Genomic DNA, 18462 nt, shown 5'->3' with positions numbered 1-18462 from the left:
CTGAACTGAACTGAACTGAACTGACCTGAAAAGTAAAGAATCTGCCGTCTCCACAATAACTTGCACATTATTCGATTAGGATTTAGATTTATATGAAAGCATCAAGAAATCAACACCCATCCAGAGTCCAACAAACCCATCATGTGGATGACACAGAGTGTTTTTTTTTTTTTTTCCCCCTCCTTCCTCTCTTGCTGCTGAGAGCCAATCAGAGCTATGACTGTCTGTCTGTTTTAGTTTAAAGCTAATGGGGTCAAGTCGTGGGTCAAGATGAGCTCGAGAGAGGAAAAAAATAATCTCACACCTGAAGGAAACATGCCTCCTACCCCCTAATGCCAACAGAACACAATAAAAGCAGATTTATGTCTAAAAGCTTGGCGATATCTTGCAGTTATGAGACAATGTGTTCTGTAACCGATTCATGCGGAAACCAAGGTTACTGAAAACGAGTTCCTGTGAGTGATTATTTCAATGACATAAAGCTGCACGTTTTAATCAAGGTGGACAGAAATGACAATTTGAGCCACCAAAATAAGTACACATACACAAGGCATGTCTGATGTCGCGATGTAGCTGTAATGTAGGTCACAATGTCCTGCCAAGCAGCCAGGTAGCACTGCCCTACATGCCAGTTACTGCAGGCCCTCTTGTTTCAGTCTAGATGATCTAACAAACGGACAGACATGACCCACATTACTGACACTTTAAGAGGTAAATTTGTCTTTTCTCAATGTCACAAGCTAAAAGTTTGTCGCTTTCTTACACAATCGTCATCGACCTGATTAGAAGGGACAGTGGACATGTAGTAGCTTTGCTGCTTTATTTTTTCTGGTATAGATTCGTATCCCTCTCTGTGTGATTAAGGTCAGTGTACTGCAAGGCATTAATTGTGCTGCAGGCGAGGGTAGCATCTCTGTGAGCCCCACAGCAGAGACATACACACTGTGGAAGTGAAGCATATACCATTAGTATAAATGCTCCATTGTTTCTTTTGCTCCATGACTAATAATCTCTCCCGATCCGCCCCCCCAGCCCACCACCCCATCTCTCTCTCTCTCTCTGTCCCTCTCTCTCTCTCTCTCTCTCTCTCTGTCCCTCTCTCTCTCTCTCTCTCTCCCCCCTAATGAGCTGTGGTCTGTTATCAGTCATTACGGGAAGCCTGATTATCCAACTGGCATTCTGCACACGCTCGCACAGAACTTCCTGAAGGTGACCTTTTCACGTCGCCATAGAAACCGACCCTGTCTCCGCTCTGAGATGCTCAGCTTGTACACAGAGAGAGAGAGAGAGAGCGAGAGAGAGAGAGAGAGAGAGAGAGAGAGCGAGAGAGAGAGAGAGAGGGATGACGGAACATTTTATTCCAAACAAAAATGCATTTGTACGATTTAGCACACGCACAAGATGATGTGGCAGCGCAGATTATTTTGTTAAAGGTGTATTACGTCCTCTGAACTGAGGGCAGATGCAAACACACATATGACCATATATTCCTCAAAATAATTTTAGAGGGCTTTTTGTCATAAAACAAAAAATGGTTGTAAAAGGTAAGCTGCAAAAACCTTGTAGAAACATTTTTTGCTTTTTTTTTTTTGCATGTGATCTTATGTGCCATCAGCCACTTATTTTAAATCATGAAAAGGCAAATTATATCTTATACAAAATACAATACATAAAACATCTGAAACATTTTATGTTAAGGTTCTCATAATAAGCATTAGTTAATAGACAATAAGCCATTTGTAAATCTTTCCAAGATACTTATTAACATTAATTAGAGCTATTAATAGTATGATACATATGTTTATTTTCAAATAATGAGGCATTTATAAGCACTTATAAGTAACTTGTTAACAGTGAATAGGGTGTTTTGACACAGCCTGAGTTTCTATGCTAATTTTATAGTAAAGCTTTTTTTCCTGTTGCTTTAGTAAAATTGATGGCAAGAGTTTTGAAATTGATGGCATTATAATAATAGATGTCTTATCATCCAACAATAACCATGCTTACTATGTTGTTATTTATAATGGTTTGATTTATCTTAATAAGCATCTTATAAGGATATGAGGGCCTTTTTTACCCATTAATATTTTTATCATTTCTGTTTATTATAAAGGCCCTTAATATAAAGCTTTACCAAAACATTTAATACTTCCTTCTAGATGCATAATTTTCCTTTTAATCAGAAATGTAAAGTAAACAAGGATTGCTAAACACAACGCCTCTCCTCATGCAAGTCCACTGAAATGCTCCTCTGACGCACGGAACAAAATGGCCTCTCCTTCGAGACATAACAGCTTCTCTCCAACTCACGAATATCCCCAAGATCATTGTCATGGCGACAGCCGCTCCCGACCTTCTCATATCCCTTCACTGCCTCCTGTTCAGCCGATGTTTTATGCATTCTAACCTCTCCTGATCCACCTGCTAACAGAGACATGTCATTCAGCTTCTGCCAGTCAGCTGTCAGTCCTCACCTATTTGCCTCAGCTCATCATCTGGCCCAGTCACCTTTCCAGCCATTCGTAATCAGTCTCAGTGTAGCTGCCAGTCCTTCTCAGTTTTTGCCAATTTGTTGCCTCAGTGATCCTGCTTTTGTTCTGTACCGTGTTAGCTCTCTTGGTACTGTTTGCCCGAGGTGACTGGCCTTTCACTGCTGACTTCATCAAACACTCTCCGCCCCCCGAGTCTATGTTTTGTGAATGAAAACTGCAGAGTTATAAATATTTCAGCTCTCTGAACAGCCAATTGAAAATTAATTTATGTTGATTGATGTTGCGTAAGTACAAGTAGGAGTCATTCTAGCTGTCACACAGTCAGAACCTCAGAGAGGGAATAATCAGAGCAGTAATTAATCCCCAGCTATATTTATGTGACTCAAATTAAGTTCCAAAGCCAGACACAAAGGAGGCCAACATTTTCCTGAGGATATCAAACACTTTCTAACACTCATCTCCTTCAAGTGGATTCCAGTGTGGCATTCCTTTGGGCCACCCTGACTAGCATAATGGCTAACGGCTAATGGCCTGGTTACTGTCCAAAGCAGAAAACATCAATGTCCCCCAGCCATCCTGACCTCGGTGCTATGAAAAGGCTGAGTAAATAAGTGTTAATAAGTAACCAGGTTGGGTTAGTGATCTAGTGGAGAGGATGCCAGTTTTGATCCATCTTAAGTACCGCTGGCAAGAGGAAACACAAACACAACACTGGAGCACTCCTCATCAAGTGAGTGCGTCCTTCCAGAATCAGTCATTAACCTATTCTCTGAAGTGTGTTCTTTCATTTTCCTGGAGGTATTTCCTCATCAAAAATCAAAGGAAATTGACATGTTGGGGTTTATTGTGATTCTCCATGCATCTCCCATAGACTTCAATTGACTGACACCAGAGTCTGGCACCAAAATAAGATTCACTTGACTTGGTGGCCATTCCTTCCTTGGGAGACATGCTTCCTTCGTGCTGTTACACGACCTTCAGTTTTGCAGAAAGAATCAAACTTGATTGGCAGGCAGATAGTGTAGTGAAATCAAGGTTTATAAGGAACCAATCTATACATACAGTAAATGGTCATCTTTCTAAAGCCATCACTCTGTGCAATTGTTTTTTTACTTCAGAATCATCAATAGAGGTAAAATGCTGTCTATTGCCTGATTATAATCTGGGGCGATACCGAGGCTCACCATTCACCATTTGTCTCCAACTACCTAACTCACTGTACAGAATGTACAAACTCACAGAGCTAATCAATTCTGCCACCACAGCTCTATTAAACTCTATTAATCTAATAACGGTTGGCTTCAGCGTTCTCAAGAAATGGACATGAGAACGTGTGGTGCCGGGCTTCAGAGGAAGCGCTTATCATCTAATTCCATTACAGGCAGCCCACATGGATGATGATACCCGTCAGTTGGCCTGACCTGTAAAAAAGTTCCACTCACTCACTCACTTGTTTTGTGACTCCGAATGATTAAATCATGGAAGCGGGTTTGACGTAGTGTGTCGTGACGCGGTTCATCTCTTGGGGTCCTCGGACCCTTTTTGTCAAGAGAGCTGCTGAGATGGTGACTAACACTTCCTTCAACAGTGTACGTCATTGACGGGGCTAAAAATAGACTGCCCAGGAATGTGACTGGAATCCTGTATACAGTGTGTGTGTGTGTGTGTGTGGTTTTGTGTGTGTTGCACTACTGTGTACCTGTGGATTTGGGTGCACGACTTGAAAGTCTTTTATTTACCTCACCTTCTATCTATCTATCTATCTGGCTGTGTGCATTAATTCATTCATCTAGGCACGACTGCATCTTGAATGGATGTCCCTCTGTTCAGCTATACAGTATCCTCCTGCCTGTTTATTTATATTCGCCATTGAATCATATTTTGTCATGGATGTGACGCATGCGCAGTAGACCGCGTGAAAATCTGAATCATCAACGGAGAGATAGAGAGAGAGAGAGAGAGAGAGAGAGAGAGAGAGAGAGAGAGAGAGAGAGAGAGAGAGGTGACTGTAGAGTGATGGGACCCGGCTAAGGGAACAGCAGCGAGTGATCACTCTCCGAGCTGCTAATGACAGGTAAATGGCGATTTTAAATTATCTTAAATCATATGTCTGGAGTAGCAGAGGCTCGGCCGGATTGTTGATCCTGTAGATAATCATGTCGGGAGATCATATTTCCTTGCGCGGACGGCTCCAGCGGTGTCACATCCTTGCGCACGGCAACCCTCTTTGCACATCTGGAAGGAAAGCGTTCATTCGGAGGAAAATGTGGAAAACAAATGTTGTTTGTAAAACTTTGTGTTAACACCTTCACCCGGGTCTATGTTCATTTAATTTTCAAGCGTTTCGGGCGTCGGTGTCCTGATTAAACGGGATTAAACTTCTTGTACCCCAAGATGTCATCCTTTTTCGAAGATGACATTTTGCAGGCGGTAAAGACGTAAAAGAGACGATTGAGTTCGAATGCACTGATGCAAAGTCAAACCTTTTCTCTGGAGTTAGAACTGGGGGAAAAGCGTGCTGTGTGTCTATTTGCGTCTCATGGGGGGTTGGGAGGAGGACGAATGGATGAGGTCTGTTTTCAGACAGGCGTCACATATTACGTCTGTGTGTTTTCCTGCTGGGCTGAGAGCTGGATGGTAATAATGGCGCTCAGCACCACGGCCAGCTCCCGGCTCAGCGGCTCACAGAGCGTGTTGTGGCTCAGGCAGGGTTGCATTCGGATGCCTGTATCGACAGGATTGTGATTTTATTTGAACTGATGTAGGGTATGATTGTTTTTAGTTGGTTTTCCTCGTGTGTTGTGTGTTTGGGAAAAAAAAAAATGACATCTTACAGGAGGATACACCTAGTTAAGCAGGAAGATGACCTTAGCTGTCAGCTCATCTGAATGTTTCCTTTTATAATCCAAGAACCTGATACACTTTGAACAACAGTCCTTATAGTTGTTGGTATATTTACACAACAGCATGTCACCGAGCTCAGCCTTTCAAGATAATGTTTTCTGTAATGTTAAATGTTGTTGTGTTTTGCCATCTTTTTACAATTTTCAGTTTGTTTCGCAAGTGCTGATTCAAATTAGCCACAGTTGGCGTGCGACATTGCAGCCGTCTTCACCAGTCAGTTAAATGACCTCACCTTTAAGTCAGGTTTGCCCATTTACTGTGTGCTGCTCCTATGTCTGTTTCTGTGCGCTTACCACAGAAGGCCAAGGGCATAACAGTGAGTTTTGACATTGTGATAAAAAATGATGTTGTCTAGGGGGAGCATGTTCAAATCAAAGAGAACATGTCCGAGAAGGCTTCCCTGAGGGACACCATATTCTGCTTCACGCAAGTTTGGACACAGTTTCTCAAATACTAACAGAAAATTCCCTTTCTGTCAAGTATGAGTGAAACTGTGCCAGGGTGACCTTCCATTTCTCAAGCTGATCAATTAAAATATAATCGATTGTATCAAATGCAGCAATAAAGTCTAAGAAAAAATGAATGTTCCACACTTAAGTTTGGGGTTGGAATGGAAATAAATGAGGCCTCAATTGAGTCCATATGTTGTGAGGTAATCACAATATTTATCAGTCGTTCATATTTCTCTTATTTGGCTGAATGGGACACAAATTTCTTAAATCACATGCAGATATGGGTACAGAAAGACTTGACAGTATCTGGGCAGAGCCAGATGTTCATGAGAGTCATTGGCAGGTACAAATTAAGCAGTAATATGATGAACACGAGGTACCAGGGAACAGCGTGCCTCATGTTAATGCGGCAATTTACTCATCGCACTCATATTATCATATCTGCCTGAAAGCCTGGCGTGTCACGTGCACTGCGCGAATTGATGTTTGGTGATTAACGGACATGAGACAGTCTTCAGTCTCCTCTGCACCTCTCTGAGCATCTGTCGTCTGCAGCTAACATAGACTGTTAGAACAGAATGTGTCCCGTCAAAATTACCCCCATAAACTGATGGGCATCAACTCTTACCTTTGTGCTGGTTGAGATCTGATAAATCATAGGAATAAGTTGAGCCTAAATCAAGTGTTGAGCACATTGCTAAGACTTCTGAGGCCATAGTGTAATTTGAGACTTTGAGGTACCTACATAAAAAAAAAAAAAAAAAAAAGACTCTGTTTGACATGTGAACGTGTGTGTCAGATGTCAGTGACAAGCAGAAAACAAGACAATTGTGCCGTAGATACTGGATTCCTTCATATTAAGGCTTCAAAACTGACACTACATCCACAGTTTCATCACACAGGACACGTGCAATGACATTAATGGCCCGAGGTCAACAATGCTCTTTTGCGTTTTAGCCCTTCTGATTTTTTTCCCATGCGACACTAAACACTTTAATGCACATCATACAACAGAAATTGCACTTTTATGTTTATTGCAACTAATAAGCAAATAAATACAATTGGGGAGATAGTTCCCCTGAGCACAAATGTATTCCCTACAATACTAATGAGACAACAACATTTTTAGGTTATCATTTCATTTTCTTCTTTCTAAGGCATATGTAATCACTGCTTCTTTGTTTTACATTACATCCCCCACTCGGCCTAGTTGATTTACACACCAATCTTGATGAACCAAAAAAGTCTGGTTTTTGTTCCAAGATTTAATTGGGAGCGTTTGTTACAGTTGAGAGCAATCTCTACGTCCATTTGTCACAAGAGCACAGGATGCTGCTTTGGGATCATAACATATCAAGCAGCAGTGTTACTTGAATGCGTGTCTCCACTTTTTTTTTTTTTTTTTTAACTTCTTTTGGCATATACATCAAACACTGCCAACTCTGGGATCAATGTTTTTTTATTCCCACTGCTGTTCCCCAGTCTATTACCGTTGTGCTGCAACAGAAAACAGCAGCTGAGATTTAGTGCTAGCTGGCAAAAAAAAAAAACTTGAAACATAGTTATATGTGTTTGTGTAGGGGCACTGAGCTGTGAAATGCCGCCAGAGCTCAAATGGATACTGAGGGAATTGCGAGTGTGAGTAAAATAACATTTGCGAGAGTTGATGTTTTATTGGATTTTTATGCGTTTTTTTTTTTTTTTTTTATCAGGATGCTAGAGTTACTCTTGTAGCAACGACACAAGGAGTTTTATGTATGCACTGGGAGTATATCTGGATGACAGTTTTTATATTTGTTGGTGCACTTTGTGGCCCTGAAGGTCAAAACACAACAAGGTTTCAAAAAACACAACAGCACTTCACAAAATAACTTTTGAAGGTGATGTTTTCTGTAATGCTGTTTTGTGAAATGTTGCTGTTTCATGAAATTGTGGCGTGGTTTGACCTTCAGGGCTACTGTAGTATGGCAAATGTGATCCATTATCTGTATTATAAGACAAAAAGCATGGTGGACTGTGTACAGTCTGTCCTTACCTTACATCTTGCTTGACACCTTGCAAACTGCAACAGCTCTGATGCACAGAGTGAAAAACGGGATTCGATGTTGTGATTTCTTGAATGATGTGCTGTATGAAAAGAAGAGAGGGTTAACTCTGTGCATGTCGGTGCGCTCTCTTCATTCGACCGATGCAATATTAAATCTAACGTGGAGGGGCCGATGTAATATTTCATGGCTTATTTCATCACGGCAGACAAGGAGAGACGCGTCATTAATCTCAATGTTCCGAGGCAGCCATGCCTCCAGTGCGACGTTACGTAACTTTCTGGCGCTGTACGTGAGGGCACATGCTCGTGTGTATGAATATCTAAACGTACTGCACAAGTTTGTGCACATGTTCACGCATGTGCTGTGCACAAATCCTGTGGGTGGTTTCTTCAAGTGAGTGTGCAGCCGAGCAGTCATGCGTGTGTGTGTGTGTGTGTGTGTGTGTGTGTGTGTGTGTGTGTGTGTGTGTTCTCTCAAACAGGTAGACAGATGTGAAGGATGACGTCTTGCTCAGAGATCTGTGGGTCGGAGTATGCTGAGCAAGCTCAAGCCAGCGGGAACTGCCAGCAGTATGGAGTCCGCTCCTACCTACACCAGGTTCAGTACACACACACCACACACACACACACACACACACACACAGGTATATACACACACACAAGAGGGAGATGAGTATGGAGCATCCCTTCAGCAAATAAGCGTTCACAAACCCCTGATCTCAACAGTCTCTTATCACTTGCATGTTTGAAACTTTGGGCTTTAGATCTCGATCTCTTGTGGTTTTCCCATGTTCGGAACGTCTCTCTGATCTCCCATCCAGTTTTACGAGGAGTGCACGGCTTCTATCTGGGAACGCGATGAAGATTTTCAGATTCAGAGATCGCCTAGCAGGTGGAGCTCTTTACTCTGGAAGGTAAGGTCGAACAAGAACCACGCCTCCCCTGCTGTTATTTGGATAGTCATGTTGTTTTTGTAAGCACTGATCTTTAGTTACATAAAAACAGACTTGAGTTTTGGTGTAACAGGCTCTTTTTTCCTGACTCGTTTTGTTCCTGCCAGGTCTGTCTTGCGTTCGGCACCCTGATCATGTTCGCAGGCCTCATTGTTGTTTTGGTGGGTTACGCCACTCCAGCCAGGATCGAAGCGTTTGGCGAGGACGACCTCCTTTTTGTTGACAGGTAGAGGAACCATACTGGGATGGAGTTTTATATATTGTTGTACAGCTATTTTATCTATTTAGCTTAACACAATAAAAGGCATTTTGTTTCAATGGAATGCCTGTGCAGGTGATGCAGCCTTCGATCACACATGCAGAGACTGGACAGCTGGTCTTTCAGCATAGTAAAGATTCAAAGTTTTCAAAGTTTATACCGTGGAGCATCTGAATAAAAGTCATGAAACAAAGTTAAAAGAGTTGTAGCTCTGAACATCGGTGCCACAATTCTGATGAATGCCGCTAACAAATGTGTGTTTCCTTCTCAAACAGCCACGCGGTCAGTTTCAACCGCGCGCTGGATGTGTGTAAGCTGACCGGAGCCGTGCTGTTCTGTGTAGGAGGCACCTCCATGGCCGTGGGTCTCCTGCTGTCTGCCTTTGCCAAAAGCTACTCCAAAGAAGAATTGTATCTGCAGCAGAAGTTTAAGGAGAGGTTGGCAGACCTGCACGCAACAGTTGGTGAGGTTTCACTTTGTGATTATTAGGGTTGCGTCGATGCCAGTGCCAGCATCGGAAAACGGCCTCCAATACTGCCTAAAAGGCTGTAATCGGTATTGGCGAGTGCACTGATTTGATTATGCATCATTTATTTATGAGGAATGGGGCCCTGATTCTCCAGATTCTCAGGATTCTTCTCAGACATTTGTTGATAATACTTCCTTAACATAGTCTTGCAGGCCCGTTTTGACGTGACATAACGTGGTAAAGATTTGTAGTTCAGTCAGTGTTGTTCTGTCCCTGGCCATCAATATAAGAGATTTTTACAGTACTTGTAGTATAGAGCTGTTAAGTAATCATAACATCTAAATATACAATATTTTATTGAAACACTGGCATCGGCTCAGTACTCAGTATCAAAACAAATGTTTAATATCGGAATCGGTCGCAGGAAGGATAACTGGTATTAATCATCTCTACCTTTCATAACACATTATGGAATAAACATGAATAAGGCCTGGCAGTAAGGAGATATCTTTAATGGGGTTCTCTGTTTACTGTGACACAACAGGTGAATAACAACATAATTTAGTCAGTTACGATCACAAACTTGAGCTCCTCTCCCAGAGTACAATAGGAAAAGGGAAGGCGAGAGATATCATATACAGTAGATGGTGGAGCCACGATAGTGAACGTAGCGGTACAGAGACTGTGTCTCGAATGCTCCACGTTCTTACTCTGGAGGCTCAAGATGTGAGGTTATAACTATCTTAAAAGATTTCTTAATTTGTGTTTTTTTTGTCACAGGTACCCCCATAATGAGAGCGCCGACCCCCGGAGAGGGAAAAGTTCCAGTCACACTTTCCAAAGTCCAGAACATCCAGCCGACGACCACAAAGTCAGAGACCTGACAGAAGTCCACATGAAGGCATACAGTGAAGACGTGTGTGTGATGATCGATTGGTGTGCAGATTGTGCGTGAGTGTCGATTCCATGTGTGCATTTTCTCTTCTGAAAGGTCAGCTTACGTGACTGATAGTATTGGTTTCTTAATCTTTGTTTGCTGTTTGCAATTAAAGCGGGTTCTCAAGGTTATATAGGCGCAGAGTTCACATAGCTGAGCAAAGTTTAAGTCTGCCGTTTGAGCACCAGGTCTGGAAGCCCCACCCAGAAACTGAACCAGAAAACAAATCAATAACACACAGCCGACGAGCAACAACATCAGAGTTTCTCTGTTGAGAGGTTTGGCAATTTGTAAAAGGGAGAACGGTGCTCATGCTGGAGGGCGTGCAGCAGCAGATGCAGTGTTTGAAGTCCGTGATGATTGACCCCCACATGCAGAAATGATCAAAAGAAGTGCAGAACACAAAAACCATTATCTCTGCCGCGTGTGTCAAAGGACAACGCGGGATTGAGTGTGTCTATGTGCGCAGTGCTTTGTGTGTACAGTGTGTACATGCATGTGAGAGCTGTCAATCAAAAACCGCACAATGCGCCCTACACAAGCTTTGCTTTATCAATACTTCTTTTATGTACTGTTTACACGCAACAACGGGCCAAGAGCAGTCTCGACTGAGACTCGGTGTGGAGTTGAAACATCATCAGAACAGATTAGAGGGAAAAGCAGATTAGACAACAGACCTAAAGGGGAGCTTTCACACTGACATTTTCTCCTGCCTCGTTAGGCCCCCGACCTTGTCTCCTTCAGTGAATCTTCAGACAGACCAGACACACTGACAAATGTCTACATGTCTATAGCCTGTCAGTTTAAAAAAAAAAAAAAAACATAACCAAACAGATATCTGTCTCATCACTTTGTTTGTTTTCTTTTCTTTCGCACTCCATTACCCCTCTGACTGCCCCTCGCTCTCTGTCGGTGACGAGTGCCTCGCAATCCAAGCGTGAACGTTTTTTGCAACGTTCTGAATCAAACTGTTGTCGGTTCAGAGTCGTTAGCTGGTGAAAAAAATTGGTGCAGGTGCTGCGTGTTAAAACGAAGCGGCGCCTCGGGAGAGACAAACAACGTGACAGGAGTGTTACACAACGGGGGGGGGGGGTTGGGGCACACTCCGCTTTTTGCGTGCGCACCGTCGCTTTCAGTCAGTCTGGATCCGCAGATGTGTTCGATACAATAACTGCCTTCCACGTGAAACTTGAAATTAGACTAGTTTGAAGTAAGCTGAACTGTATGCAGCTTTCAACTGGCTGCATATTCAGTCACATAGTACCCTACATGAAGTTACATCAAGAAGGTTTTTTTCTTTTGTTTTACTTATTCTGTAGAAGCTTTGCACTCACACACTGTAACTGACGTACAAGCACAACAAGCTGTTAAGAGACTGTATTCACACGGCGGCCATTTTCCTCCATGATGTCACTCTCAGGTTGAGAAGCATGAATTCTGGCTTAATGCCATGTTGCTCTGTTCTAGGTTAAATATTTCATGACCCAACAGCTAATGTTAGCATTGACCATTCCCCAGCTAACCTTGCAGTTCAATCACATCAAATCTCGTTTCTTCCAGGTTTGTAGAGGTGCGTCCAAGATGCACGCTGGTATTTTACAATTAATTTCCCAGCTTTCTGCTCTTATTGCATTGAAGTATCTCAAAGGTTATGTTAGCTGGAAAGTAGCTGGATGCTAACATTAGCTGTTGTCTAACGGAAGACTACTGGTCATCAAATATGTTGTTTTTCCTTGAAATGTGGCCCGATGCCCAGTGTCTTTTCCAGTGCTGATCAATGACAAAGTGGTGAACGATAACAATTTGCCGGACTACCTCCGTTTGTTTGACTTGCAAGCTGGAAGACAGCCTGACCACACCTGACACTCCCACCACCCTGAGCCTGATGTCAGAGGAAGATGGCCGCCACGAGAACATGGTCGATGGTCATGTTTTGCTGCTTTTTGAAAGTTTTCGTCTATAATATGTTATAAATATATTTTGACATCTCTCGATCAAGCCACTTTAAGCAGTTGTTTATTGTTTGTTTACCTTCTGAATTTATTGTACTCAAACATAAACCATATGAATACAGCTACTTTTTTTCTTTTTTGAACTGTACTTGGTTAGAACAATGTTAAAAGTGATAGTCACAGTCCAAGTGCCATCAGGCTACATGCCTCCTACAATGCATCCATGCTGCAAGTCCTTCCAAAAAAAAAAAAAAAAAAACCCAGCTGCTTTCTCCATGAAATAACAAATTTGCTGCCTGCCTGCTGAGTGTTCATGTAAGTTGACCTTTTAATATTAACCTCCACTTTTCTGTCTTTCTATTTTTGCGTTGAACAATTCTGTGATGCCATTTCGACACATGTGGTCGCAGACACAACACGAACAGGTAGCGTTAACTGCGAAGAACAATATACTAACGTTTGGGACACTCACTCCACCACTTTTAAGCTGCAAACCTACAGTATCGAAAAGAAGCTGTTAAAACAAGCCCTCTAGTGCAGTCAGAGCATTAACAAGTGATCAATAAATGTGCTGATTTGTAGTTCCACGCTGTGACTTGTGAGTTTTTTCCTATCCTTATACTGACCAAAGCCGAGTTCTGCATTAGAATTTCGAATCCACAATTTTCTTTTTTTCTTTTTTTTCCTGCTTTCAATCTGACCATCATAAAAGATGGCCCCCTAGTTCTAAATGTCTCCTGATGTAACAGTGGATTCCCCTAGTAAATATATATATATATATATATATATATATATATATATATATATGTCAGTATGTCTATTTTTCAAAGAACACAATAAACTGAAATATCTGCAGCTGAAAATGTCTGAAGGTTGGATTTATCCTTTTAATGGAAACACGACAACACATCATCGACATGTTCATTACAAATGAACTGAAGAATGATCTCACCAACACTTACATTCATCCTAAATTGTTACCATACCTCCATGTCTCACACCTCTTTAAACCTAACAACACCTAGAGGAGTGTTTGGTTAATATTTTATTAAGGATGCACAGGATGAAATTCTTTTAGCAGATACTTATAACTGATAGCTACCTCCTACTTTTGGCCGATACTGATAAGATACCAGAATATTTATCATTTTTTTGCATTTTAGAAAAGCTCCTAACCTGTAGTTTTTTGCGCTGCTCAAGGTAAGAAAGGCTAAGATGTAGTGAGCGTGGATGGAGCGTGCTGCGATCGTTCAGCTGCATCCGAATGTCCAGACTTTTGCAAACTCATGGACTTCGTGGTTGATTTACAGGGAGACTGAGGGCTGTCACAAGACACCCTCAAGCAGACTCTCTGCAGACTTCCAGAGACTCCGCTGGGGGTGCAAACATTCACCGTACTACTTCACTTCCAACTGATGTCAGACATAACAAAAAAAGAACTTAATATGAATGTGTAAACATAATGCTTTATCTAAACATAATGTTTATCACGTATTGGCCAGAAAATACTGTTGAGGAGAGAACACGTCACAGTACGTTTGACTGAAGTCAGAGAGGGCTCAGTCTGCCGCCAGAGGGTGCACATCTGGATGCAGCCTTCCACTGTTTTCTTCTTCTTCTACTTCTCATTCCTCTTCACTTTCTCTGTTTTTATTGGCCGATCGTAAACCCACAATAAATGTTCCTACCTGCTGTATCTGAGTCCGAATGTGCTGCAACTGTTCAGTCAGTGAAAACCATTTTCCTCTGTATCTTCATTTCTTAGGTATCAGCTATAAGTTCATCATCAGAGTAAGACATTATAACACAAATTATGGGGCTGATAATATTTTCTGGCTGGTGCTGTATATTGTGCATCCCTACTTTTTTTTTACTTTTTTATCTTCCTTTAAATTTACCTGAGTGCCCAAGAGACAACTTTAGTTCAATACACTGCACGTGTTTGATCAATGCTCTTTCTTGTTCTTGTTCTTAGTTCTTACGAAGTGAAATCCCTTTTACTTCGTGGAGAAAAACATTTTTTAAAAAAGGTAGTTATAGGATTTGTTAATAAAAGACTCCAGACTGTTGATGGTTCCAACACACTGGGCCTTTATTACACTGTGTAGAAGCTCTTACTGTAATCGATCACGAGTGTCATTTAGGTAGGGGAAGCGCAGAAGGGTGTCTGTGCTATTCAGAGCCTTATTAACACACACACAGAATTGATGGTAACTCCAGAAATAGCACCTTGAGGATCATCACCTCGACCAGCCAGGCCGCATGACTCACCCACACCCCCGGCCCTCGCCTCCCCCGCCTTTCCTCCTCTGTGTCTCTTGCTCTCTGCTCTCTCCCTCTGCCTCACCCTCTCTCTCACCCGTGCTCACCCTCTGCTGCGAGATGGTGACTCACAAACACACTGACTGCATGAATCCCAATTTCTGAACAGCTGCAGGGATGAGAGGGGCGGCGGGGCCATCACAGATGCTGAATTAGATCACAGTTCACACTACAGTTTCCTGCCTGTCGGAGGCGGTTTGTAGTGGATTTATGCAACCTCTTTCCACTGGAAGACAGAGAGGCTGCGATGACTGATTAGATTAAAAATAGAGGAGAGGAAGCGTTCGCTCCATCACATTCTGAATCTCATCTGCCGGCCCACCGTGACCCAAGCGGTTTCAGACTCGAGTCCGGACTCGCTAACCTTTTATTGTGAAACTCCCTGATGTAAACTTCCACAGGTATTAAAGGATGCATAAAAAGACTGGCTGATGAGAAGACAGATGGGAATGAGGTGCTGCTTACAGTGTGGTCGTGCGAGTAATCTTTCTCCTTAACTCCTCTAGGAATCCCTCAGCCTAGCAACATGGCCACCGTCACTGTTTGTTTGTGCCTGATATGGCGCTAACTACGTCAACGTGTTGCAAAGTGCTGACTCCTTTTCAGTCAATATTAGAAACTACAGTATCTATTTATATGATCCAAAAGTGAGTTTCCATTGACTTAAGTACAAATCTACAGATCTGAGGTACTAAATAATGCTACTCTACAGAGATCAATAAAGTCCTTTTGATTCTGATACCTGATGAGTTAGAGCCTCAAAATGTAGCTTATAACATAACATAACATAACATAACATAACATAACATAACATAACATAACATAACATAACATAACATAACATAACTAGAAATGCACTAAGTAGACATGCAGTCCCCTCATACTAACTCATAAAGATCAGCCACATCACTGTTTTCATTTAGATCCAAACATTATTCCTTGAGAAATTCAGAAAAATGCAGCATTTCTTCACAATTTTAAAGAAAGATAGAAAAAAAAAAAAGATTGGATCCGTCTATTTATCCAGATCCAGAGTCCATTCTGGGCTGAGACCCATCCACAGCAGCGTTTTGCGGAAATCTATTCAGAACCTCCTTGGCAGAGGTAACAGGTCATGCGGATCATACCTTATGTTTAGGTGAAACGATGAATGTGTGGCTTGCAATGGATTTTTTTTTTTTTTTCATTTATGATATTGTTACTTTTACTGAAATGATCCAATGACACATTTCACAGTCGGTGCTAAATTATTTTATTGTTTCACGACAACTGTCTTACACTTGAAATAAAGGCAACAGTACACAATCAGAGTCATCGAGCTGTAGTGAAGGAAAAAGAAAGTCACTACCAGAGAGTCATTTAGAAGATTCTTGTAGCAGCAGTAAGTGAAGTGAACATATATATTCCACCTAGACTGTCAAATCTGACAATCGCTGCCTGTATTAAGGTTCATACTGACATAAAAAGTTTTTACCACAGTTTTATTTGGACAGATTGGATCAGAGTCATCGTATAATGGAGTGTCACGGATAAAGAGAGAGTGAGCAAAGTGTGTTTTTATTAAAGCTTCTTTTAAAGGTGCTTGACTGTGATGTCATCCCTTTTATTTATTCTGGCAGAAGATAGATATGAATAAACAAATAATGACAAAAACATACAGTAGTGACAACATAACAAGGGATTATGATCGATGAACAGAAACTTTCAAACTAAACTCGCCATTAACTTAGCTGAACATTCAGACACGTGCGGCTCACAGTATCACACATAGCTTATACTTTTTTAAAAAAAGTTCATTGGTCTCACTTGCTTTGGAAAATAAACAAAAATACGATACATACAAAAAAAGCCATCTTTTAAAAACGAGCAGCTAGTACAATCATACCTGTTAAAAAATAAACCACCTATGTTTTATCTTAAACATTTAATGATAGGTTCTCGCTATCCTTCAGCGTCCCTGCGTCGCTCACCATACTGGAACAATAAAGCAGCTCTGGAGGTAACAGTGTGTTTAAATGAAGACAATAATATGGGACTATATCGTTAGCTTTATACTTTTCAAAAAATGTGATAGCTGTGAGTAGATGTTTGATAAATAGCTTTCAGACGCATACCTGAATGTTTGACGGCGCTGCTGTGCCTGACGTCGTTTAGCAGCCAGTCATTCAAAAGCCTCAGCATCGCAACTCTGTTCTCTCGTCGCCGCAGACTCTACAAGGCCACCTAGTAAAAAACATTGTCTCGCTTCTCTTTCTTGGGAATTTGCTCCTCCATCTTCATTATTCTTAAATTGCTGGCCACTTTTGAATAACTTTGATATTTCCCCTGTCTCTCTCCTAATCCTTCTCTTTCCTGCTTTTATCTCTGCCGCCTGCATCAGCGTCCTCCCCTGTCTCCCCGTTCTCCGTGGCGTCTTTGCGACTGGCGGAGTTTTGCTCCGCCAGGTCGAGCTCTGCTTCGCTCTCCACTCCATCATCGCCTCCGCTGACCTCACCGTTCACCTCTCCGTTCACCTCTTCTCCTGACTCTTTGGTGGCTCCCTCTTTTGTTTTGTTCACTTCCTCTTCTTCTTCCTGGTTACGGTCGCCACCACTACCACTTCTGCCTCTATCGCTCTCCTTTGTCTCGTTATCTGCCTGAGTCCTCCCCGGGTCATCGCTGCTCTCGCTCTCTTTCTGTTCCTCCACCGTGTCTACATCATTAACTTGCTCCTCGCTGCTTTTCTCCTCCTTACCACTGTCTTTTTCTCGCTTCTCTCCTTCTTTTATGTCTCCTTTGCCTCGCTCACCCTTCTCATCCTCGGACGACGTACGCCGTCCGTCCTCCTTCTCTTTACCGTCCTGGGTCTTATCACTGTTGCCACTGCTGGACCCCTGCTCCTCACCCTTAACCTCCTCCTCGCTCCCATCCGTGACCTCTTCCATCACTTTTTCTTCCACCACCTCCTCCTTCTCCTCAGACCCTGCCTTTGCCTCACCCTGTTTTTCACCGTCTGTCTGCTCGTTTGCCTTTTTCTCTTCCCCTCCCTCTTTCTCCCCATTTATCTTTTCCTCCTCTTCTTCCTTGCCGCCAGAAGCGTCTTCTTCCGCGGCGTTTGCAGCGGCGGCCTCCTCCTCTCCCGCCTTTTCGCCGCTCTCCTCTGCGGCTTTTGCGTCGTCGTCTGCAGGTTTCTGTGACCACGGAAACACATTGGCAGATCTAAATATGTCAGCGGGCGTGCGGTGTAATTGGATTGTTTACCTACACTTTTCCTGAAAGGGAGTGACGGCGCTATTGATTCAGGGGGCACCTACAAATCAAATGGAGCCAAAGTATTTTTCTTTCATGACCCGTTGCATAGGATGTCAATCAATGTGCGACAAGTAGCAGAAGAATAACATGAATTTGAGCGCCAAGTGACAGGTCTTCTTTAATATGTAATCACTTGGTAATCAAATTGTAGGTATAGCATTATCATATAGTTAGAAAATATAAATCAAAGTCAGCCTTCTCATCACACACGGTCCAAAATGATTTGTATTCTGTATCTTAAAGGGCAAAAGGATGAGATTTTTATGTAGAGAAGCAAAATGTCAAAGTTAGTGGTCGAATGTTGGTAACATTCGCTAACAGCAGCGAGCTAACGTTCATTAGCTCATAAGTTGGGCTCATAATGTACAAAATCAACCGTTTGAA

The 18462-nt window shown here is 42.3% G+C and overlaps 2 protein-coding genes across 16 annotated transcripts in view; one reads left to right on the top strand and one right to left on the bottom strand.

The window, feature by feature from the left end:
- Nucleotides 1-4436: 4436 nt before the first annotated feature.
- On the top strand, nt 4437-13050 carry nrsn1 (neurensin 1). The gene is made up of 6 exons (XM_037072974.1): nt 4437-4566; nt 8378-8493; nt 8717-8809; nt 8956-9074; nt 9383-9570; nt 10357-13050. Exons 2-6 carry the CDS (start codon nt 8395-8397, stop codon nt 10458-10460), a joined length of 603 nt encoding a protein of 200 aa, XP_036928869.1. The 5' UTR covers nt 4437-4566; nt 8378-8394; the 3' UTR covers nt 10461-13050.
- Nucleotides 13051-16029: 2979 nt separating this feature from the next.
- LOC119006524 (doublecortin domain-containing protein 2-like) overlaps nt 16030-18462 on the bottom strand; it is a 37851-nt gene continuing 35418 nt past the window's right edge. For all 15 annotated transcript variants that reach the window (XM_037075302.1, XM_037075303.1, XM_037075301.1 and 12 more), the window contains one exon: nt 16030-17957. In XM_037075302.1, coding sequence (XP_036931197.1) covers nt 17124-17957 — 834 coding nt within the window. In that variant the 3' untranslated portion in view covers nt 16030-17123. The remainder of the gene's footprint in view (nt 17958-18462) is intronic.

This window comes from Acanthopagrus latus, chromosome 17 (genome assembly GCF_904848185.1).
Source record: "Acanthopagrus latus isolate v.2019 chromosome 17, fAcaLat1.1, whole genome shotgun sequence".
In the NCBI taxonomy this organism is placed as follows: domain Eukaryota; kingdom Metazoa; phylum Chordata; class Actinopteri; order Spariformes; family Sparidae; genus Acanthopagrus; species Acanthopagrus latus.
The sequence above is the reverse complement of the archived record's forward strand: the minus strand, read 5'-3'. Positions and strand labels throughout refer to the sequence as shown.